Here is a 24,809-nt window from a genome sequence, read left to right as displayed (position 1 = left end):
TTTACTCCCAGTGCCCCAGCAGAGTAAAACTTCCTCCCGACGTTGTCCAGCTTCTTTCCCTCCTTGTCTGGTGGAGAGGAGTGCGTCTTGCAGGCCTTTGACGAGGATACGACCACCGAATTGGGCTTTGGACGCGTGAAGAGAAATTCAGCACCGGCCTCTTGGACATGGTACATGTGGTCCAACCTTCTTGATGACACAGGTGTAGAAGCAGGCTTCGCCCAGGGCTCCTTCACCGCCTGTAAGATGACCTTCATTACAGGCAGGGCAACCGCTGTAGACGTATCTTGCTGCATGATGTCGAATACGGTGTCGTCTACAACGGGTTGCGGTTGTGTCACCGGGAGAGAGAGGGAGAGTGCCATCCTCTTCACCAGGTCCCCATACGACTTTAGATCCTCCGATAGTGAAATGGGAAGAGCCTCAGCGGTATGAGACACTGGCGAAGATTCCAAAGCCCTGTCCGGATCGTCGGTACCGACCTCGAAGTCCGACAATGAAGACTCTCTCCTCAAAGAATGTTCCGAGAGCACCGGCGTTGACTCTCTGACGGGTGACTGGATCGACACCGATGACCTAGGCTGGACTTCCTCCACCACCACGCCACGTCTTTCGGGCGGGATGGACATCGATGCCGAGGGACGCCGCCTAGAATGCTGGGAAAGCCTCGACATATGGGATGCCTCGGCTTGCTGGTCCCAGTCTGCAAACTCCCGAGGGGGGTACCACTGGTACAGCGGGTATGGATAGGCGTAGGGAGGCCACTACCGCTGCTTCCACGGTGAAAGTGGTGGGAAGCGGCGAGCTATGGTGGTCGGTTCTAGCTCTCTCCGACCTCTTGCCTGATCCAGCGGTGCCAACGGCTCCATCGGTGCCTCCACCTCCACCTCCAAGACAGAGTCGCTCTCACTGCGACACCTCGACCCCGAAGAATGGGAGCGCTGAGTGAGGTTGATCTCTTGCTCTGATGCCGATAGACGCAACTGCTGAGAAGCACTGCCTCTCGACACCGAAGGGCTACGATGTGGGGACGCCAAGATCTTCCTCGGTGGAGCAGTCGACATGATGTCAAAGCGTCACGAGAAGGGGAAGGAGTGCCGGACGATCTCTTCTTCCGCTTCTCCTTAGATTTCACCTTCTTCGGTGTGGATTATTGGGTCCCCGAGTCATCCCGACGCTTCTTAGCTGGGGTGTCCACTGACCCTTCAGAAGGTTGCTTTGTGGAACACCCGCGCTTGACTGGCATCTCGGTCCTGATCAGTGATGTATCGGCTGATGTGACTGTTGGGGCCGCGGCCTCTCCCATTGGTACCAACGGGCCCGATGCCATCTTTTGAGGACGAAGTGCCAACTCAACCAACGCAGCCGAAAGCCTAGCCACTCGATTCTTCTGAGTTTGTTTGGAAAAACTCAGGCAGTGAGAGCAAGAATCCACACGATGTCCCTCGCCCAAACAAAGGAGACAAAGGGAATGGCCGTCGGGGGGGGGGGGCAATCTTCTTCCCACAGGAGCGGGACCTCTTAAAAAAAACCCAACGTCTTTCCATAGACGCCAAGGAAAAAACCCACCCAGGAAAGTCTCTGAGGGGAAAAACGGGGGGAAACTGGGCCCCAAAGGGCAAGTCCAACAAATGTTTTTTGTTTTTTTTACAACACTATCTAACAACTAACTAACTAACTACACTAAGAAAATAACAAATGGGCTATATACAACAAGAAAGGCAATCCTAAGATTACTTTACCGACCGGGGACACAAAAGGAGATCCTCTCAGTGCAGCAGTTAGAAAGGAACTGGCGGGATCCTCGCGCTGGCACCGGCAAGCATGTGCACTGGGATGCCTGCGCATGCCCGTTGGTGCCAAGCGTGAAAAAATCCCGGGCTTTTTAGGTACCGATTCGGGGATCGGCGCAGGCACTCTATTCCATGAGTGTGAATGCACATAGACCACGAAGAAGATCAAATGTTAATTTTAGCCTTATAACTGCGCTTTGAGAATTTAATGAGAGTTATCAAGATGTATTCTAGTCTACCTGCTACTTACCGTATTTTTTGGACCATAAGACACACTTCCCCCCCCAAAAAAAAAGTGGGGGGAAAAGTGTGTGCGTCTTATGGAGTGAAGGTACATACCTTCCTCCGGGGGGGGGGGGGCCGATCTGCTGCCTCCGCCTCCGATACCAGCGCGTCCCCTGCGCCTGCCTGCCTGGCTCCAGCTTCTTCCAGCAAGCGCTGGGATCGCTCCACGTGGCCCCACCACAAACCCAGCACTTCGCGAGTGCTGGCTGTGGAGAGGGCAGTGTGCTTCCTCCTTGCCTGCCTGCTGGCTCCAGCTCTGGCGCTTACAGCAAGCGCCAGGATCGCTCCCTCCACCCTCCGATCCCAGCGCTTGCTTTAAGCATCAGAGCTGGAACCAGGCAGACAGGCAAGGAGGAAGCACGCTGCCCTCTCCACAGCCGGTGCTTGCGAAGCGCTGGGTTTGCGGTGGGGCCACGTGGAGCGATCCCAGTGCTTGCTGGAAGAAGCTGGAGCCAGGCAGGCAGGCGCAGGGGAAGCGCCGGTAGCGGAGGCGGAGGCAGCGGATCGCCCCCCAGAAGGAAGGTGCGTCCTATCGTCCTGAGCACCTTATGGTGCGAAAAATATGGTATCTTTATCATCCCTCTGGGAACTCATTGTTTTATTTAGAGAAGAATCGTGTTAAAACTAGATTCATTTCACAGTTCCTTCTCTATAAAAAGTGTTGTATAAAAGGATAATCAAGCTTTTGACTGGTGGCTTTCAGCCAAAGAAGACCCATTTGGAAGACTATGTGCAGTTCTGCATGTTCCATCACAAAAAAGACATTGCAGAGCTGGATGAAGTACAGATGAGAGCAACCAATATGATTAAGGAGTTGGGAAAGAATGCAGACTCCGGGACTTCTCAGCTTACAAGAGATAACTAAGGAGCAGATATAATACAGGTTTATAACAATATACAAGGAAGAGAAAGTGAACAGAGACCGTTTCTTCTCCTTCTCCCATCCTATCAGAACTTAGGAGTGGCCCAGTGGGTTCAGGAGAGACAAAAAAGGAAATACTTCTTTCTTCAATGAGTAATCAAATTGGAATTCAGCAGAGACAGTAAAAGACACAAGCAGGAACAAGAGATTAGACAAATTCATGGAGGAAAAGTCCATCAGCGGCTACTAAAGGGCAGCAAACCGCTGAATCCTGGTTCTGGGAGGCACCTCTGTGCCGTTTATGTGGTCTTCCAGGGCAACTCCATCCTAAAGGAAATCAACCCTGACTGTTCCCTGGAAGGGCAGATGCTGAAGCTCAAATCCTTTGGCCCCGAAATGAGAAGGGAGCACTCCCTGGAGAAGACCCTGATGCTGGGAAAGACAGAAGGCAAAAGAAGGGGATGGCAAAAGAGGAGATGGCTGGACAGCGTTACTGATGGAACTAGCATGCATTTGAGCAAAGTTAGGAGGACAGTGAAAGACAGAAGGGACTGGCACAATGTGGTCCATTGGGTTGCAATGGGTTGGACTCAATTGTGCAACTGAACAACAACAACTAGGGCGACTGGTTAGCTGCTGTGTGAAGCAGGATGCTGGACTAGATGGACCCTGACTGATCTGACCCAGTAGTCATTACTTATGCTTTCATGCTACTCAGCAAGCTGCCATGGAGGAGCAGGATTCCGACCTGATCTGATCCACCAACCACTGCAGTGCAGCTCCGCCACATGCTTTGCCCTAAGCCCATCACCAAGCACCTGCAGGTCGCCCTCATGGCTTCTCTGGCTCGGAGCTGACCTCGTCCTCATATTGCTGCTGGATCCTGGCCAGGGCCTCCTGGTGTGCCTTCCGCATCCTCTCCACCCTCCTGGAGTGGTCCTGCTCCATCTCCTGCCGCTGTTCCTCCAGGAGGCAGCCAAGCTGTAGTGGGGAAAACGTCACACTATTGCTTGCTAACACTGCAAAAGGCTACACAGGGCCACATAAAACCACTGAGAAGCTACAGCTAGTATTGCACACAACACGTTGCTTCTTCAGTGTGTGCGAGCGTGTGCATATGCAAAGTTGTTATGCAATTCAAAATTGCAGCAGCCACTGGTGTGCGATGTGATGTTGCAGGCCCCCTCGGCCTACAGACCCTGCCCAGCCCACTCCCTCTTTGAGTTGCCACCTCCTGGAAGGAGCCATTCCACTTCCTTCCACTTGGGTACCGCTGCCACCGCTGTCTTTTGGGAGTCTTCCTGCTAGGAGGAGCAGACTCCAGACTCCTCTTCTCAACCTGACCTCTGGTCTCCTGCTACCCAGCACCTGATTACCACAGAGGCATCCCTGGGGGGTTGGCAATGAGTGCCTTGACTGCTTCCCTCCCAACCTGGGGACCCCTCTTTCAGTTTAATAACATCCAAGCAATTAGGGGAACAATGGGGCACAGAGAACACTACCAGCATCAAAGAGAATAGGGCGAGGTATAACTCAAAAAATTAAAATAAATTGAAATTTAATTTTTTTTAAAAGAAAATGTTTATAAGCATCCTTTAGCACCACAATCCATTCAGCAAACGGAAGAAGAAAAATGGTTATAAATGCATCCTCTTTCCATCTCCTGTAATCATGCACTAACGGATGTTAACAACATGGTAGGCAATAAGTCTTAAAAAGGTAAAGGTAGCCCCCTGTGCAAGCACCAGTCATTTCCGACTCTGGGGTGACGTTGCTTTCACAACGTTTTCACGGCAGACTTTTTATGGGGTGGTTTGCCATTGCCTTCCCCGGTCATCTACACTTTTCCCTCAGCAAGCTGGGGACTCCTTTGACCGACCTCAGAAGGACAGAAGGCTGAGTCAATCTTGAGCCGGCTACCTGAACCCAATTTCCGCTGGGATCGAACTCAGGTCATGAGCAGGGAGCTCAGACTGCAGTACTGCAGCTTTACCACTCTGTGCCACAGGGCTCTACTTAAGTCTTAGAAAGATGCAAATTCTTCCCCAGACCACATTTTGTAACTTACTAAGCTTGGAACTGCCTGCTCTATTTCAACATCTAGCAAGAGCAAGTTTTAGAACCAGGGACAGAGGCTTCAATTATGACCAACTTTTCTTTGCTCTTCCAGTTGCTGATCTGGTGCTGTGCTGAACACAGGCTTGCGACAGTTCTGGCCCTGCTGGTGGACCTCCTGATGGCCCCTGGGTTTTGGCCACTGTGGGACACAGAGTGTTGGACTGGAGGGGCCACTGGCCTGATCCAACAGGGCTTCTCTTAGGTTCTTATGTGACACAGAGTGTTGGACTGGATGGGCCATTGGCCTGATCCAACATGGCTTCTCTTATGTTCTTATGTGACACAGAGTGTTGGACTGGATGGGCCTTTGGCCTGATCCAACATGGCTTCTCTTATGTTCTTATGTGATACAGAGTGTTGGACTGGATGGGCCATTGGCCTGATCCAACATGGCTTCTCTTATGTTCTTATGTGATACAGAGTGTTGGACTGGAGGGGCCATTGGCCTGATCCAACAGGGCTTCTCTTATGTTCTTATGTGACACAGAGTGTTGGACTGGAGGGGCCTCTGGCCTGATCCAACAGGGCTTCTCTTATGTTCTTATGTGACACAGAGTGTTGGACTGGAGGGGCCATTAGCCTGATCCAACAGGGCTTCTCTTATGTTCTTATGTGACACAGAGTGTTGGACTGGAGGGGTCATTGGCCTGATCCAACATGGCTTCTCTTAGGTTCTTCTGTGACACAGAGTGTTGGACTGGAGGGGCCATTGGCCTGATCCAACAGGGCTTCTCTTAGGTTCTTAACCTTTGTCTCTTTTTAATAAATATTTTAATACTTTGAATGCTGGCAGTAAATCTCTGTGTCACATGGGGTAATAACAGGCAGGCAGAAGATGGGAGACAGGCGGACCAAAAAAGCACATCCACACATGCACATCTGCCTCCCTTCCCCGTTCCGACTGCAGCCCGCCTGGGGCCAGATTGTAGCTGCCTTAGAAAGGCACCACTTACAAAGTGGTGCCTAAATTTCGTGGTGGCTTTGAGGCACTTCCTGGCTATTTGGATAGCTGGCAAGCGCCTGGGGAGTGGGCGGGAGGCGCACGAGCACTCTGGAAGCTCCTCCGGGGCACACACAGCTTGTCCCTGTTCCAGGAGCAAGCTGCATGCCATTTGGAGGCTCCCAGCTGCTTCGTTTCCAGCTGGTTCTTTGGGACACCTTCATGCCACCCCAAGCCAGCCGTCTATTGTCAGCCATTTTCCCAACCACCTTAAACCACACTGCTTCAAGAGAGGAGTCCCAGGAGGAGGGAAGGCAAACCATTGGCAACTGGCTATTCCCCCAGGGGTGCCCAAAGCTGCAAAGGCCTCCTTGTGGTGGTGGTGACCCAGCGCAGAGCAGAGCAGTCAGAGACCTTGAGGTCAGGCTGCAGCACTGAGGTGGGGGGGGGGGGTTTCAGGAGTCCGCCCCTCCTGGCAGGAAAACCCCAACAGGACAGTGGTACCTAGTGGAAGGAAGTGGAATAGCACCTTCCAGGAGTGGGACAGCAGAACGGGGTCTGTAAATTAAGGTGGGACTGTTCCATCACAACTCTGAATGTGGAGGTGCCCCTGTCCCCATGGCTAGTAGCCACAGATAAACGTACACTCCAGGAATCTCTCTAATCCCCTTTGAAAGCTGTCTATTCCTGTGGCCATCACTACATCCTCTGGCAGTGAATTCCACATTTTATTTCCTCTCTGTGTCCTTTTGTTTGCCCTGAACCCACCGCCCATCAGCCTCATGGGATGCCCCCGAGTCCTAGTCTTTGGGGAGAGGAAGGAGCAATTCTCTTTGCCAACTCCCTCCACCCCAGGCATCATTTCATGAACCTCTCAACTGGAAGGACCCAGAAGACTCCCCTAGGGCAGGTGCTCCAACCCCCTCATCCTCTGGGCTGGACTTTTCCCACCTCTGCAAGGTCCTTTCTGAGACACAGTGAGCAGTGCTGAAAGCACGCATCTACTCAGAGCTTAGAGCTGAGAGTATGTTAACAAAGCTAAGCTAAGCCCTGCACTAGCCCTGGCCAGTCAATGGTAGGAAGTATCATGTCTTGATCCCCGGTCCACACTGTTGCATAGAACAAGGCGGCAGGTGGGAGAATCCTCGCCTCCTGGAATCACTACCTCTTGCTTGTATTCAGCTACTTGGTGACTCTTCTGCTGGGCTTTCTGCTCTGCACTTGCATCCTCCCGCAGCTCAGCTTCCTGCCTTCTGGGGTCCTCTGCGACCTGCGACTGGAGGCCTGAGACAACCTGCCAGGGCACAGAAGGATACAGTCAGGCAACAGTCCTCCCTGCCTGGCCCGCTGTGGGCCATTCCACCTGCTGCTGCTTTCTGCTGACAGTGGGGAGGCTGGAGGAGCTGCAAGAGGCCACAGCAGAGGACAGGCAGCAACAGCAGCACAACCAAAGCTCCTTCTTCTCTATGGGCGCAGTACCTTGAGGTGCTCGGCTCGCGCTACATTCTGCTGGTGCTGCAGCTCAGCCGCAAACTGCTCCTCTAGCTCCTCCACAGCCTGCAAAACCATGAAGAAGCCTATTAAAATGAAAGCCCTGCTTCAGAAGCAAAGACATTTTATGACAGGGATAAATGTAAAGTTCTGCATTTCGGCAGGAAAAATCCCTTGCATAGTTATAATTGGGGGAGACTTGTCTTAGCAGTAGTCTGTGCGAAAAGGATCTAGGGTCTTAGTGGATAATACCCTGAACATGAGTCAACAGTGTGATGCGGTGGCTAAAAAGACAAATGCAATTTTGGGCTGTATCAACAGAATTATAGTGTCCAGATCACGTGAAGTGATGGTATTGCTGTACTCTGTGCTGGTAAGACCTCACCTGGAGTATTGTGATCAGTTTTGGGCACCACATTTTGAGAAGGATATAGACAAGCTGGAACGGGTCCAGAGGAGGGTGATGAAGATGGTGAGGGGTCTGGAGACCAAGTCCTATGAAGAAAGGTTATAATAATAATAATAATAACATTTAATTTATATCCCGCCCTCCCTGCCAAAGCAGGCTCAGGGTGGCTCACAACATAGTTGAAGGAGCTGGGCATGTTTAGCCGGGAGAGGAGGCAGCTGAGAGGTGATATGATCACCATCTTCAATTACCTGAAGGGCTGTCATATAGAGGATGGTGTGGAATTGTTTTCTGTGGCCCCAGAAGGTAGGACCAGAACCAACGGGTTGAAATTAAATCAAAAGAGTTTTTGGCTCAACATTAGGAAGAACTTCCTGACAGTGATTCCTCATTGGAACAGGCTTCCTTGGGAGATGGAAGGCTCTCCTTCCTTGGAGGTTTTTAAACAGAGGCTAGATGGCCATCTGACAATGATGAAGATCCTGTGAATTTGGGGTAGGTATTTGTGGGTTTCCTGCATTGTGCAGGGGGTTGGACTAGATGACCCTGGAGGTCCCTTCCAACTCTATGATTCTATGACGGGATTTTGTGGTCTTTCTTTTTTGGCCAACAGCCATGGGCTTATCAGGCCCCTTCTGGGCTTGTCCTTCTGTCTTTTCCCTACTGGGTAAGAAGTCCACTTTCAAAGAATGCCCTCCTAACTTTTATGGCTTGACTCTGTTGAACCACATATGTATACATTTATCTCTTTCGAGTATTGTGTTCAGTTTTGGGCATCACAATTTAAGAAGGATATAGATAAGCTGGTACGTATCTAATGAAGGGCAACAAAGATGGTGAGGGGTCTGGGAATGAAGTCCTATGAGGAAAGTCTGAAGGAGCTGGGTATGTTTAGCATGAGAGGTGATAGGATCACCATCTTCAAGTACTTGAAGAGCTCTCATCTAGAGGATGGTGCGGCGCTGTCTTCCGTGGCCCCAGAAGGTCAGACCAGAACCAACAGGTTGAAATTAAATCAGAGAAGTTTTCAACTAAGCAGGTGGTGGGCTCTCCTTTCTAGTATCAAGACAATTCTTTCCCATCCTATAATTATGCATTGGATTTTCCAAACATAAATGCATAGCATTACATTTATATCCATGAAAGTTAATTTTATTTGTTTTAACCCAGTTTTCCAGCCTGTCACAATCATCCTGTATCCTGTCTCTGTCATTTACTGTATTTGCGACCCCTCCCAATTTGGCATCATCTGCAAATTTAATAAGCATTTCCTCTATTCCTTTACTCAAATCATTTATAAATATATTAAACAAACTAGATCCCAGGACAGATCCCTGAGGCATTCCACTTGTCACTCCTCTCCAAGAGGATGAGGAACCATTCACAAGGACTCTTTGGGTGCAATCTGCCAACTATTACAGAGCCACCTAACAGTAACAGGATCCAAGCCACATTGATCCAATCTGTCAACAAGAATAGTATGTGGAACCTTATCAAAAACCCTACTCAAATCAAGATAAATGATGTCTACAGCATTCCCCTGATCCAGCAAGGTAGTAACTTTCTAAAAAAAAAGAGAGATAACATCAGTCTGATAAGACTTGTTCTTGAGAAACCCATGCTGGCTTAGTAATTACAACCATCTTTTCTAAATGCTCAAGGACTGGCTGACTGATGATTTGATCTAAAACTTTTCCAGGTATACACATCAAGCTGACAGGTTGGCTGGTACCCGGATTCTCCTTTTTCCCCGTTACTGAAGATGAGGGAAATTTGTCCTTCAGTCTTCCGATACCTCACCTGTTCACCAGGATTCTCAAAAATAATGACTGCAAGGGACCTAACATATTCTTGCTCCTTTTCTTACTTTTAACATAACAATGGTTTCTTATCCTCTTCGAGAGGAGTGACAAGTAGAGTGTCTCGAGGATCTGTCCAGGGACCAGTTTTGTTCAACATCTTCATAAATTGGATGAAGGAATAGAGGGAATGCTTTTTAAATCTGCAGATGATCCTAAATTGGCAGGGGTTGCAAATATTGTTGGGCGAGATGGTGGCTCAGTGGTAGAGCATCTGCTTGGGAAGCAGAAGGTCCCAGGTTCAATCCCTGGCATCTCCAAAAAAGGGTCCAGGCAAATAGGTGTGAAAAACCTCAGCTTGAGACCCTGGAGAGCCATGAATGGGGCGGTGGCTCAGTGGCAGAGCATCTGCTTGGGAAGCAGACGGTCCCAGGTTCAATCCCTGGCATCTCCAACTAAAAAGGGTCCAGGCAAATAGGTGTGAGAAACCTCAGCTTGAGACCCTGGAGAGCCGCTGCCAGTCTGAGAAGACAATATTGACTTTGATGGACCAAAGAGGGTCTGATTCAGTATAAAGCAGCTTCATATGTTCATAAATACAGTATAAGACAGAGACAGGATACAGGATGATCCTGACAGGCTGGAAAACTGGGTTAAAACAAATAAAATAAATTTTAACCGGGATAAATGTAAAGTTCTGCTTTTAGGTAGGAAAAACCAAATGTATTATTATAGGATGGGGGAGACTTGTCTTGGCAGTAGTATGTGTGAAAAGGATCTAGGGGTCTTAGTGGACCATACACTGAACACGAATACTTCCCCAAGATTGTAAATTCCAGAATTACATGGTAATTACCACCCAGGGTGCCCCCTACTTTCAACTCCTCAATCAGTTCTTCCCTGTTGGTGAGAATCAAGTCCAAGATAGCAGATCCCCTGGTTTCCCTCTTCACTTTTTGGAAAATGAAGCAGCCAGCAAGTCATGTCAGGAATTTATCTGACCTTTCATTTTTAGTAGAGTTGGACTTCCAACAGATATCTGAGCAATTGAAATCTCCCATGACCTATCTCTTTGAGAACTTTATAATCACTACACCAGACTGGCTCTGAAACTGTGTTGAGAGAGAGAGAAATTTCTGATTTTGACGGGCTGATTCAAAGGCTTGAAATGCTTCCAAATGTGAATGGAGTCTCTTGAATAACTGGAAAGGATCAGAAAAGGTCAGAAACATATGTGTAAAGGTTCACCTTATGTCCTGTGCCTCCAATGGTGAGACCAGTAGAGTTGCTTGATGGTGAGTGCAAAGGTAAGAGGTGAGAGGGAATAACCTTGCCTGGTGTCCCTTGAAGGATGAAAGGTGAGAGAGTTGTGACCGTTGACTCTTACCTTGGTGGTGGGTGATGATGGAAGGGACTGTGAGGCTCTCAGGAAATTGCTGCCAGTTCCAATTTCTCCCAGAAGCAAGCGCATATAAGGAACCTCTAGAGAGCCAAACGTTTTTCCAAGGTAAAGCGCAAGTATGAGAGAGTTTGCTGAGGAGCATTTGCCATTAAGAGTGCATCAGAAGTTGTCAGTAATTTGCCAGTTTGGAATGAATCCAGTCTGGGCAAATCAATGCCAGCTGGGATGACTGTTCTGAGTCTAGTTAGCAGATATGGTGGTAAAGATCATTGCATTGTTGTTGAGAAGAGTTATTGGACAACAGGATGACGTGTCAGATATGTTTTTCTTGTTTTCTGGAATGACCACAATAAAGGATTCTGACTAAGAAGGTGGTAGGACTCAATTTTGAAGGATCTTATTACAAACAGAAAGAAGAGATTCTTTGAACGATGAGGAAAAAGCTTTGTAGAACTCAGTTGGCCACCCGTGGACGCCTGGTGCCTTTTAAACCAAACTAACTTGCTAAGACCATGAGCATGTGGCACAAGTTGAAAGATGAGTCCCTGTCTTCCAGGCCTGAGATCCCAGGCTTTGCTATATTCATCCTGGCTGAGACTTAGGAGCATTTTTTAAAACAACCAGCTCAGATATTATAGAGGCCAGTCCCCCTTTAAGATGTGTGATGACCTCAGCAAGGCCAGGATGGTTTCAATATCACATGCTGAGATTTTAGAGACAGCCATTTTAGCTGTGCCTTGTGGTGCCTCTGGAGGTTTCTCTTTGCCTGCCAGGTGTCCAAATAGCAGCCAGCCAGAACCCCTCTGCCAAATAAGGCAGTAAACAAGAAGATCCCCCCCTCATGATTTTTATAGGTTACCACAAGATGAGAGTCTGAAGGCCTGTGGATTCCCACTCTCACAGATGGAGCTCATTCACGTGCAGACTAGGAAGGTGAATCATAGAGTTGGGAGGGACCTCCAGGGTCATCTAGTCCAACCCCCTGCACAATGCAGGAAACTCACAAATACCTCCCCCTAAATTCACAGGATCCGCATTGCTGTCAGATGGCCATCTAGCCTCTGTTGAAAAACCTCCAAGGAAGGAGAGCCCACCACCTCCCGAGGAAGCCTGTTCCACTGAGGAACCGCTCTAATGGTCAGGAAGTTCCTCCTGATGTTGAGCCGGAAACTCTTTTGATTGAATTTCAACCCATTGGTTCTGGTCCTACCTTCCGGGGCCACAGAAAACAATTCCACACCATCCTCTAGATGACAGCCCTTCAAGTACCTGAAGATGGTGATCCTATCACCTCTCAGCTGCCTCCTCTCCAGGCTAAACATGCCCAGCTCCTTCAACCTTTCCTCATAGGACTTGGTCTCCAGACCCCTCCCCATCTTCTCCTCTGGACCCATTCCGACTTGTCTATCCTTCTTAAAATATGGTGCCCAAAACTGAACACAATACTCCAGGCAAAGTCTTACCAGAGCAGAGAAAAAAGAAGAAAAACCTTGCATGCAGAACTTTCAAGGTCAATTTCAACCCCCCCTAAAATTAAAATTAAGGATTCTTTAATCAAATTGTAAATATTAAAAACTGTCCATAAAAATCAATCAACTGTAGTTACATATATAGTCCTTCCCCTAACGTAAAATAGCTGGGCGGGGGCTTGGGGGGGGGAGGGGGAAGGAATAAAACCACACACATTTACAAGCATCTTTCCTATGACCAGGTACAGTTAGTAAGATAGAACACACCAAACACGTTTGGGTTGGGAGGCCTTCACAGTGGTTTACATTTGTCCAGTGCACACCGTACAATGTATTTGTTAAATTTCCCACATGCCTGATCGAAGCACTGAGCATCCAAATACAAACACTTTTACAAGGAATGGGTCTCTCTCTCTGTGATTATAATTAATGAGGACCATCACTTCCATGGTGGTTGTTGTCACTGGTTCAAATCTCTCTAGAAGCCAGGTCAGGACAACGCATTGCCCAGTACTGGATGCAGCCCCAGACAGGAAACCAAACACAGAAGACCAAGAAGTCAAGGGGACAAAAGTAGTTTCCGATTCAAGCGGAGATGCAGTCCTTTGTATTCTCCTAATCTATGGTGTATCTTTTAGGTAGACTTCTATTATATTTACTTGCAATATTTTAGGATCTCAGAAAAGTATACTCCTCCTAGTTCATTCTCAAAACAAACATGGGAGGCTGAGAGAGGTGGAGGGAGGCAGGGAGGGAGAGGGACTGGCCCAAGTTTGCCTAAGTAGGTCTCATTCCCAAATGATCATTTGAACATGGCTAGTACCTCATCCCATGTCGCTATTTCTTCCTAGTTCAGCAATACCCCAGAAGTTCCAAAGGTGGTCATATGCCACACCCTGCTGGAGAACTCCAGCCTATCCACTTCTAGGCACCTACATTTATGAGGCAGCAGGTACCCTTTCTGATGACTTGGGGAAGGCCACACAAGTGGCATCCAGAGAACAGAAAAAGATGAAAAGATAAAGAGAGCTCGGCAACTACAGGAAACCTTTGCAACCATTTCAGTGTAAGGAAGATGTTGCTCTGCTCCAACCCGCTGCCCAAACTGAGGTTTGCTGGAGGAAGCCAGTGAATTCAGCCGCCTCAAGACAGAGCAGCTCTCTGCTGCTGCTGCCAAGAAAGATCCCGCCCAGGGAAAGATCCACCTCACCATTTCCTTTTCCCTCTGCAGTCTCTCCTTCATCTCTCCCAAGGCTCTCATGTTCTCTTGCTCCAGCTTCTTCAGTTCTGCCTGCTGAATCGCTTCTGCTTCCATCTTCATTCTCTCCAGAACAAGCTGCTTCTGTTCCTGAAGCCTTGCCTTTTCTGATTGTTGCAATGATTCCAGATCCTCTTGGAGCTTGTGCATTGCAGCTTCCTGCTCTAATCTGAAAGACAATCAGCAATAACCAGTCAGATGCACACCCTTCCAGCTGCTGCAGTTGCTATTGAGCAGCACTGAAGCTCTCGAGTGAGTGATTAGAAAAGATCAATATATGGGTGAACAAAAACCCCTGGTGAGGCCCTGACAAACATCCTTCCTCAAACACTCCAGTTAGAGAGGCAGAAAAGGCACGTCAGTCCAGAGACTTCTTCCTTGGACTTCCAAGCTGTGAGAACTTGCTGCATACACTGATAAGGGAGCATGGTTGACAGCTAGAACAGAGCAAGGACCACAGAACAACAGCCGCAGTGATATGGAGACCACTCTAACTCATGTGGTGCTCAGTCCCAGCTAGCTCTGGAGATTTTGGTCAAACAAGAGACCTCACAATCTCAGAAGGTTGAATTCTAATCCAGTTTTTCCATCATGTGGATATTATATTGATGTACTACTGATGTTTTTAGTGTTTTAATGTGATTTTAATATTTTTCACTCATGGTATGTGTCCCTCGTGTAAGCCACCCTGAACCCTATTCTTAGGGAGGGGCAGCCAACAAATCAAAATAAATTTGATAAAACCACAAAATCTACATTAGCCTGTATAGAACTGCAAATGAATAAGATAACAAGTTGCTTACTTGTAACAGATTATTTATGTGTGGTCGCCTGAGCAGCTAAGCATAGCAGCACGGAGCCCAGGGTGTGTCCAAGGACTTCCAACTCACAGACTGTGCCTTTCTTGGATCCCTTCTCCTCTGGTGGAGATCCTGCTCTCATGGGTCCCCCTCCCTCAGCTTTCATGGGTCATCTCAGGAGGAGGCTCTGTGTGAGGAGGACCCATAGAAACGCACTCCACTCAAAGACTCAAGCCTGTGCAGTGTATCCCATGGAATCTTTCCCAGCTGGACAAAAGTTTGCAGTGGCGTTGGCTCCATTCACCTTGAGGGCAGAAGTGGACCACGTAGGTCTCAAGTGGACAGAGAAATGATTCAGCTCTTCTAAAGACTGACACAGCGGGACAAGACAACAACACCTGCCGCAGGGATGGACACTCAAGGAACATCAGTTATTCTTAGTTGTCATCTGTGTGCGTGACACACAGGGAAGGAATCGCGTACCACCATCCCTGAAAGCAGGAACAGCTGGCATCGGTGAAATGAGAGTTTCGTAATGCCTGACTAAAAGAGAAACCACTCCCATCCTGAAGACGGAAGGAACAGGGGAGGCTGCAGCCCATCATAAGGACAGGTGGCCAGTTGGAGCCCAAAGACTGATGGATCCCACCGGTTTCCAAATGGTTCTGGGGGCTTCTCAGAGCCAAGATGGCAACTCTGCAGAGGCCTCTGTGCCAACCTGGAGCGCCGGCTGACAGCCCACCCCAAAGCTTCCAGCCCCTGGCTTTACGAGGGAGTTGGCTCTATGCAGAAATTGAAGGCCTGTGGTGATGTGCTGATGCTGGCTGTGGAAAAATGCCTTCCAGCCCAAAGATGGGGGACTGTCCATGTCCCAAAGCCGGGCTGCAAGTCCACAGATCTGGCAAAAGAGGGGGATGAGCCAATCCCTCGAGCACTCCTCCAGGTCCTAAGGGAGGCAGAGGGGGATCTGGCCAAAGGTCCACCATCTTCACACCTCCACTAGCCTGACACTTAAAAGACAAAGACTGAGGAAGAAGAGGAAGAAGAAAAGGAGGAGGAGGTTGGAGTCATACCCTGCCCTTCACTCTAAGCCTCCGAGCACAAGCTCCTTCCCTCCCCCTCCCCACAACAGACATCCTGTGAGGTCGGTGGGGCTGAGAGAGCTCTGAGAGAAGATTCTGCGGACCGCCTTTCCCCAGAGAGCACTGCGTTCAGGGACAAAAAATCTGCTGTCCACCCCTGGACCAAAGGAGGCCAGGTTGCGTTTGACACGAGCCAGGGCCTTCTCAGCGGCAGCACCAGAATTATGGAATGCTCTCCCAGAGGACCAGAAGGGCCCTGCGGGACCTCCCTATGTTCCGCAGGGCCTGTAAGACCGAATTGTTTAAACCGAGAGAGAGCTGCCACCTGACATCAGCAGAGCACTCGGTGAGCACCGTCTGAAAAGCAGAACCGCCATATAGTAATGATGAAATAGTATTTTAATGCACCATGAAATAGTTTTTAAATTTTTAAAATTGTATTAAAGTTTTATAGATTTTATTGACTTATTGTTCTTAATTTGTGGAAATGAATGCTGTAAGCTGCCCTGAGTCCGCTTGCGGAGAGGGCGGGATAGAAGTTTAATGTAATAAATAAATGTTGGGTCAGGCCAATAGCCCATCCGGTCCAACACTCTGTGTCACACAGTGGCCAAAAAATCCCCAAGTGCCATCAGGAGATCCACCAGTGGGGCTAGAAGCCCTTCCACTGTGCCCCTCCCAAGCACCAAGAATACAGAGCATCACTGCCCCAGACAGAGAGTTCCAATGATAAGCTGTGGCTAATAGCCACTGATGGACCTCTACTCCATATGGTTATCCAATCCCCTCTTGAAGCTGTCTATGCTTGTAGCTGCCACCACCTCCTGTGGCAGTGAATTCCACATGTTAATCACCCTTTGGGTGAAGAAGGACTTCCTTTTATCTGTTCTAACTCGACTGCTCAGCAATTTCATGGAGTGTCCACGAGTTCTCGTATTGTGAGAAAGGGAGAAAAGGACTTCTTTCTCTACCTTCTCTATCCCATGCATAATCTTGTAAACCTCTCTCATGCCAACCCGCAGTCGACGTTTCTCCAAGCTAAAGAGAACAGCAGGTGCATGCAGAGAAAGAGGAGGGAATCAAACCCGCCTCCCCCAGATCAGAGTGCTCACTTTTAATCACAATACCCAACTAGCTTTCACACAAAACTGGCTCTAGGCCATATTTCTTCCTCTTGGATCAGGAAGATCAGGGTAGACCCCAAGGGGGAGGGGCTCCTGAAGAGACGCAGCAGCAAAGATCTCAGCACAAGACAGGAGGGAGAAGCGCTGATGCTGCCACTCGCTCTTTGGGAGTGTTCTGTGCCTGAGTCTTGATGGAGGGTCCTTACAAAAGGACTCCACCTTGACCATGCGTCAAGGAACAATACTCTGACAATCAAAGTCATGAAGAAATTTTGCATGCTGCTACATTATGACATACCAGCCTTTACTTGTTCAACACTGTTTACGACAAGTATAGAATCAGGGAGCAGAGGACTGAATGTTTCACCATTCCCTCTTTTAAAAGTCCTCGCTCATCCTGACACTTGGACAGATCCATGGGTATTTTTAATTTGTTTATTAAACTTCCTTATATTTTGAATGTTCTAAACCTGATTTCTGTGAACAGACTATGCCTGATTCAGACTGGAAAAGGGGAAGAACAGCAGCTGAGCCTGTTGCCCCAATGTGTAAAAGCACAGAAGTATGGAACCATATTCTACTCTGAGGACTGTCATGCCAGTCCCAGAACACACATTCTATTGCGAGGGACCATATTCTACTCTGAGGACTGTCATGCCAGTGTCAGACCCAGAGTCAAGGAAAAGACAGTTGAAGTTCAAGATCTTTATTCCAGTTTCATGGGCATACACACGCATTGTCGGAACTGACCTCTCTGTCAGTTCCCCCAACTTATAAACCTTTGCCCTGACTGTTATAATTCAAGCCAAAGTGCGCCAAGCAAAAGCGGGGGTTTTGCACGAGGTTTTTGCTAAGCTCTCATCACCACAGGTGCCCACTATCAGTTCATGGTTCTCATCTCCTCCAGCTCTTTGACCTTGGTTACCTAGCAACTAGCCAGTTTCCAGACATGCCATCCTCCCTCCAGATAAGCAACAAGTTACAGTTATATCAAAGGCATAGCAAGTGCAGCATAGCACTGAAGCACAGTATAGTATTGTAGAATTGAATACACATGACAAGAGGAACAAGATGGAATGACTCTTGACAGCCAGTCCCAGAACACACACTCTATTGCGAGGGACCATATTCTACTCTGAGGACTGCCATTCTAGTCCCAGAACACACATTCTATTGCGAGGGACCATATTCTACTCTGAGGACTGCCATTCCAGTCCTGGAACACACATTCTATAGTGAGGGACCAAATTCTACTCTGAGGACTGTCATTCCAGTCCCAAAACACTATTTCTATTGCTAGAAACAGTCCCAGAATAGTCTATGTGAGTAGAGACCATAATAGAAAATCCATGCTGCATTTTCTTTGCAGCTTTACAAGCCCCCAAGAGCTTTCTGCTGAAGCAGGCAAGACAAGGCCGAGGGACCTGGGAACTTTGGCAGCCTCATCAGAGCTTCAAAGGGTGAGGACAGGCAGGGGAGGGGGCAAGAGCCACAGGTCATATTAAAACCATGGGCAGGAAGTTCCAGCGCATGGGCCTTAAGTAGGACACCCCTGGACTACATAGTTGCCTCTGGATTAAAGAATCTGTGTCAAAAACATAACCCAAGATAAAAGACATATAATTAGAGATAGCCTATCTAAAATTTAGAGAAATGCTACAAAAGATAATCAGCCCCACAATCCCACCAAAAATGTCACCAATAGCTGCTTATTATGATAATTATATAAGGTGAAACAACAACTTCATAACTTATGGCGATATGATAAACTTGCAAGGTATGATCAAGACATGGCAAGAGATCAAAGAAGGAAAGGAAACAATATGGTGGACGCATTATCAATTTTTTTCTTGACTTAAAAATGATATCTGTAACAAGAGAGGTTACTGACTGAAACTGACTGAAAAGACTGTTTCACAATCTAAATACCATATACTAGGACAAATTTAAAAGTTATTGCTTCAATATGATTCTGAAGAACAGATTAAACCCTGTATCAAATGGATGAAAAATTTTGGTGAGGAAATACCATTTCAATGTTTGGAAAACCTATGGACTAAGGACATTAGATTTACTACTAGTCAAGCACTGAGAGGAAACTGGTATAAGATGTTCTACAAAAGGGATGTTACCCCAAAAGACATTGAAAAGATGAACAAGAATCATAAAGGGTATTGCTGGAAATGCAAAGATGCAAGAGGCACCTTCTACCATATGTGGTGGACCTGAACATGGGTGGAAAAGATATAGGAAATATATATATGAAGAGATCCAAAATATTTTAAAAACCAAATTCCCGATGAAACCAAAGACTATGCTATTGGCAATCTTGCCAGACAATATAGATAGAATTTCACAAGACTTGGACTGGATGGGCCACTGGCCTGATTCAACACGGCATCTCTTATATTCTTACTTAGATATATGTTGCCTGAGCAACATCTGCAATGAAATGGAAAACAGAAGACTGTCCCATAATAGAGATCTGGAAAGGAAAACTAGCTGAATATGCAACAATGGCAAAGCTAACTAATTATATAAAGAAGAAGACATTGGATTTATATTCCGCCCTCCACTCAGAGCGGCTCACAATCTCCTTTATCTTCCTCCCCCACAACAAACACCCTGTGAGGTGAGTGGGGCTGAGAGGACTCTCACAGCAGTTGCCCTTTTAAGGACAACCTCTGCTAGAGCTATGGCTGACCCAAGGCCATTCCAGCAGGTGCAAGTGGAGGAGTGGGGAATCAAACCTGGTTTTCCCAGATAAGAGTCCACAACTACTACACCAAACTGGCTCTCAACAGGAGACCACCGAAAGAATTCCAGCTGAAATGGCAAGCCTACCACTCATATTATGGGAACAGTTAAATACTTGATTCCTGAAACTATTTGTATATTATATCAGAGATGATGAAGATACTAACTATAGTTATAACTTTTTATTCTGCAGTATTCCACTAGAATTTAGATATAAGATAAAATTTAAAATCTGCTAAGTGATTAAGATACTATCTAGGTTTTTAGGATGATTCCAACTTAGCATAAAATTTGTCTAACTGTAAAAGTCGAAACTTTATTATTAATAGAAAATTGCAACTATGAAAGTTCTTGTTTATTCTTTGAGAATTCACCTCAAAATACTGTAATAATGATGTTTTACTCTCAGTTTTTACATTTGAAATTGTTAAATGATTTAAGACAATATCTAGGTTTTTAGGGTGGTTTAAATTTAGAGCAGGAATTTGTCTAACTGTAAAAGATGTAATGTTTTCATTGTTAATAGAATGTCGCAATGAAGAAAGTTCTTGCTTACTCTTGTAAAGAGAGAATTCAGATCAAAATGCTGTAATAATGTTTTACTATCTGCTCTCATGCTTGAAATATGTATCTTTACTAAAACAGTTGATTTTACTTGTTGCATGTAACTACTCATAATACTTGGAGATCACTGATGAATTCATACTTCTCCCTTCCCCTTTTGTACCCCTTTTAATAATCATCTTTAGAAAGCCTGCATGCCTCCACCCACTTCAGGCCTGTCGCGTGTGCTCCACGTCTGCCTCAAGGCCAGTGGAGCCCCTGCCCCTTAAAGCTTTTACTTGAGCTACAGAGAGTCATCCCCAGTGCAGGAGTGAGTATTTCACAAAGAAGAGTCAGCTACTGAAAGACTCTTCCCAAGAAAGAAATTCTGCCAAGTCTCAGGTAATGGCCCAAGTGCCCAAGGCAGAGGCAAAGCCAGCTTAAACCAAGGGTCTCTCTCTCATGCCCAAAGGCCACAGATTTCCTCCTCCTCCTCTTTGGAAGAGGCCACCACTCACAGGCCCTGCCCACTCAAGGTGCCACCTGAGTCTCTCCTTCTCTGCTTCCAGTTCAGACTGACTCTCGATCTGGAGTTTCAGGAGTCTGTCTTGCAAGACCTCCCTCAAGCGGAGCTCCTCCTCTTGCCTGGTCTTCTCCAACTCTGTTTTCAGTGACCTAAAGGATGAGCAGAAGATGATTTGAGTATCTGCCAAGATCACCCCCTTGCTATGCACTGCTAAGGCCCTTCCATCTTCTCCAAGAACAGGAGGAAGTGGCTCAAAGGGGTACGCAAGACTCACTCAGTGCTGACAACCTGGAGGAAAGGATCACAGTAGACCAAGACTGAAAATGAACCCAGCCTAGTTTGCTTCTAAGAAAAAAACACAGGCTATGAAACCTCTAGGATCCCTGATCAAACTGGCCTGGAGAAAATGGCTTCCCGACCCCAAAGTGGAGCTCAGCATTTCCTTGGGCATGTAAGAAAAGGCCACGAGAACTTAGCACTGATGCAACCCTTTCTGCCCTCCCTCTCATGATCTGCCTAATTCACTGCTGTCAGGTGGCCACCTAGCTTCTGTATGAAAACTTCCAAAGGAGGAGAAGCCACCACCTCCCGAAGAGGAAGCCTGTTCCACTTTAATGAGGAACCGCTCTAATGGTCAGGAAGTTCTTCCTCATGTTTAGCTGGAAACTCTTTTGGGATTTAATTTCAATCCATTGGCCTTCTGGGGCCAGAGAAAACAATTCCACACCTTCCTCTATAATATGACAGCCCTTCAAGCACTTGAAGATGGTGATCATAGAATCATAGAGTTGAAGGGACCTCTAGGGTCATCTAGTCCAACCCCCTGCACAATGCAGGAAACTCACAAACACCTCCCCCTAAATTCACAGGATCTTCATTGCTGTCAGATGGCCATCTAGCCTCTGTTTAAAAACCTCCAAGGAAGGAGAGCCCACCACCTCCCAAGAAAGCCTGCTCCACTGAGGAATCGCTCTAACGGTCAGGAAGTTCTTCCTAATGTTGAGCCGGAAACTCTTTTGATTTAATTTCATCAGATCACCTTCCAGTTGCCTCTTCTCCAGGCTAAACATACCCAGCACTCCTTCAGCCTTTCCTCATAGGACTTTAACAGAGCAGAGTACCAGCATTCTTTTCCACCTCTCTCTATCTCTAGCCTTCCTAGCTAGACCATGGTTTGTCTTAGGTCCCAGGCAAGAACCACAACCTGGGCCCACATATTTGTTCACCATGCACACCCCAATGGCCATCTGTCCTCCCTCTGGTGAGCCTGCACTCAGAAGGGGGGGGGGGGGGTTGCTCACTTCTGCCCTTTCGGTGCAACTCCCAGACACTCAGCTGTGCAGTGCTGCAGGAAGGAGAGTTCATTCATGACACTGGGTACAATTCTGGCCACCACACCTCAACAAAGATAGAACAGCATTGGAAAAAGTCCAGAAAAGGGCAACTAGAATGATTAAAAGGTTGGAACACTTTCCCTATGAAGAAAGGTTAAAGCGCTTGGGGCTCTTTAGCTCGGAAAAATGTCGACTGAGGGGTGACATGATAGAGGTTTACAAGATTATGCACGGGATAGAGAAGGTAGAGAAAGAAGTACTTTTCTCCCTTTCTCACAATACAAGAATTTTTGGGCACTCAATGAAATTGCTGAGTAGTCAAGGTAGAACAGATCAAAGGAAGTACTTCCTCACCCAAAGAGTGATTAACACAGGGAATTCACTGCCACAGGAGGTGGTAGTGGCTACAAGCATAGATGGCTTCAAGAGGGAATTGAATAAAAATGTGGAGCAGAGGTCCATTAGTGGCTAATAGCCACAAGGTACAGATGGAACTCTGTCTGGGGCAGTGATCCTCTGTATTCTGGGTGCTTGGGAGGGGGCAGCAGTGAGAAGGCTTCTAGTGCCCTGGTCCCACTAGTGGACCTCCTGATGGCACCTGTTTTTTTGGCCACTGTGTGACACAGAGTGTTGGGCCATTGGCCTGATCCAACATGGCTTCCCTTATGTTCTTATGTTTAAGACAGAATATGACTTTCTAGAATGTCATATGTCATAAAAAAAATTATACATACGCACACATATATATGTACACTGTGGCTAACAGCCACTGATGGACCTCTGCTCCATATTTTTATCTAACCCCCTTTAGATATTTTTATCTAACCTGGTGTGATAGAATTTACTGTCGATTGTATATTCCAAGTAGTTTATGTACATTGCAATATTAAACAGCTTGGATTTACTTTGATTCTCAATATTCTAACTTCTTCCCCTTAGAACCGCAAGCAAACATTTCAGATGTTACTTTCTATAAAAGTCTACTGTTCACAGCCACAATAAGCTAATAACCGGTTCTATGGCCAGAAAAATCTCAGGAACAAGTCTGCTATTCAGCTGGAAAGCACCACGGCCCACTTACAAGAATGCCCCACCTTAACTGGTGAAAAGAAGGCATTGCAATATGTTGGTCCATATAACTGTCCCCATAGAAGCTGGCCACACTCTATAGCCCATGAATCTCTCATGAAATTCAGAAAAATTCTGCATTCTTGTTTTTGCAAAAATACCTGGATAATCAGTTTATGAATTTAATGTTTTGTCTTCAAATCGATTTAAGTAGAATAGGAACAACATGCATGCTTATATAGGATTAATTTGTATGGAGTGTGCCAGTGTTCTGTGTATCTATCTAATAATTTTATTTCATCATATCTACGGTGATTATATTTTAAAATAGAATTCTTAATTAATACATTGACTGTTTATTGACTGGTAAATACAAGGTTCCCACTTTGAACCTGGAACAAAGAACTATACCTCAACTTCTTCCTCAGAGGGCTGTTCTAAGGGTTGAAAGTTTTAAGGAAATACTCAGTCACCACTCTGCTTTATTGGGGTTCATGTGCTAATTTAATTCAGCCCAAGAAGGATGTGGCTGTTTCAAGGCAGTGCCCCCTCACCGCTGGGTCTGTGGGGCCAACCCTTGACCCCTAACTCCTCACCAGAGGGCAGCCTCTTTTTGCTGGCGGAGCAGCTGCATCGCCTCCTCTTGCCGGAAGCGCTGGACTTGAGCCTCTTCTTCTTCTTCTTCTTGCCACGGGTGCATTTTTAATGGCTCCAGTGAATTCTGTTCTTCCTTGGATATTTCCTCCAGGGAGTCCCCCGAATGCTGCTTAGAAGGCTCTGTTTGCCTAACTGCAGCCCCAAACGCCCTGCAGGGAAGAGAAATGTGTTTTACTATACAACCCAGAAGCCAGTGGTCAAGATTGTGAAAGCCCACCGTGAACAGAAAGGGTGGCAAGGAGGAGGGCACCAGACTGCAAGGGGGTTGGCCATAAAGGGACTGCTTGACTCACTCGAAAGCTTCACCCCCCACCCCCGCATCTTCAAATTGGCCTCAAATGTGCTGCTGGACTCAAATCTAGCTGTAATGGCCAGTCTTGTTCTTGTCGCTTCCACAGAGAATGCACTTGAAAGACACAAAACTGGCCTCAACCCCACTCACACATTTGCCATATTTCCCTTAAGCAGAACTCCCAGTTTAATCTCCGTCCACATATCTGACTGCTGATTCATAAAAGTTCATCCTGAAGTATGTGTTACTCTGCCACTGGACTTTTGTTTTATTTTGCTATGGCAGCTGCTCCTTTGCAATCAAGGAAGAGGAGGAGGAGGGAGGAGGAAGAAGAAGAAAAGGAGGAAGAGGAGCTGCTTCTGGGATGGTAGCCAACCTCCCAACCTCTTTGCCATGCCAACTACAGAGAGCCAAAAATTCTCTCTTGCCAAAGAAGCAACTTGAAGCACAACAATGCAGTCTGCTCGATGGGTAGGTAGAGTTACAAAGGTATGAACTGTTGTATCACTGCGTATCTTTTAAACAATCAAAATTAAATGCCAAGCCTGATGTTGAGTGGTGCTGCCTTGGTGGGCTATAATAAACAATGAGAGAAACAGATAGTTAGGCTTTTTAATAGAAGAAAACTAATTCCATTGTGTGTCAACAGAATTTCCATCACCTGGGGCACTCCTACTTCCTCTGCCAATCCGAAGATCTGGAGGGCCGCAGTTCGCTAAGGACTGAAATCCTGCCAAGACTGAAATCCTGCTGTTTTCACATGACCTTGAATCAGGGCCGATTTATCCACCGGACACAGC

General features: G+C 47.1%; 1 protein-coding gene across 1 annotated transcript in view; it reads right to left on the bottom strand.

Moving 5' to 3' along the window:
- CEP164 (centrosomal protein 164) overlaps positions 1 to 24,809 on the bottom strand; it is a 119,301-nt gene that overhangs the window by 50,679 nt on the left and 43,813 nt on the right. Inside the window, exons 11-16 of the mRNA XM_060251327.1 lie at positions 23,657 to 23,866; positions 20,676 to 20,807; positions 13,779 to 13,995; positions 7,478 to 7,555; positions 7,164 to 7,292; positions 3,799 to 3,921 (exon numbers count right to left, since the gene is read on the bottom strand). Coding sequence (XP_060107310.1) covers positions 3,799 to 3,921; positions 7,164 to 7,292; positions 7,478 to 7,555; positions 13,779 to 13,995; positions 20,676 to 20,807; positions 23,657 to 23,866 — 889 coding nt within the window. The remainder of the gene's footprint in view (positions 1 to 3,798; positions 3,922 to 7,163; positions 7,293 to 7,477; positions 7,556 to 13,778; positions 13,996 to 20,675; positions 20,808 to 23,656; positions 23,867 to 24,809) is intronic.

The sequence above is a fragment of the Heteronotia binoei genome, chromosome 12 (genome assembly GCF_032191835.1).
Source record: "Heteronotia binoei isolate CCM8104 ecotype False Entrance Well chromosome 12, APGP_CSIRO_Hbin_v1, whole genome shotgun sequence".
Taxonomy (NCBI): Eukaryota; Metazoa; Chordata; class Lepidosauria; order Squamata; family Gekkonidae; genus Heteronotia; species Heteronotia binoei.
Note: the sequence above shows the minus strand (reverse complement) of the source record. Positions and strands in the feature narration are given on the sequence as shown.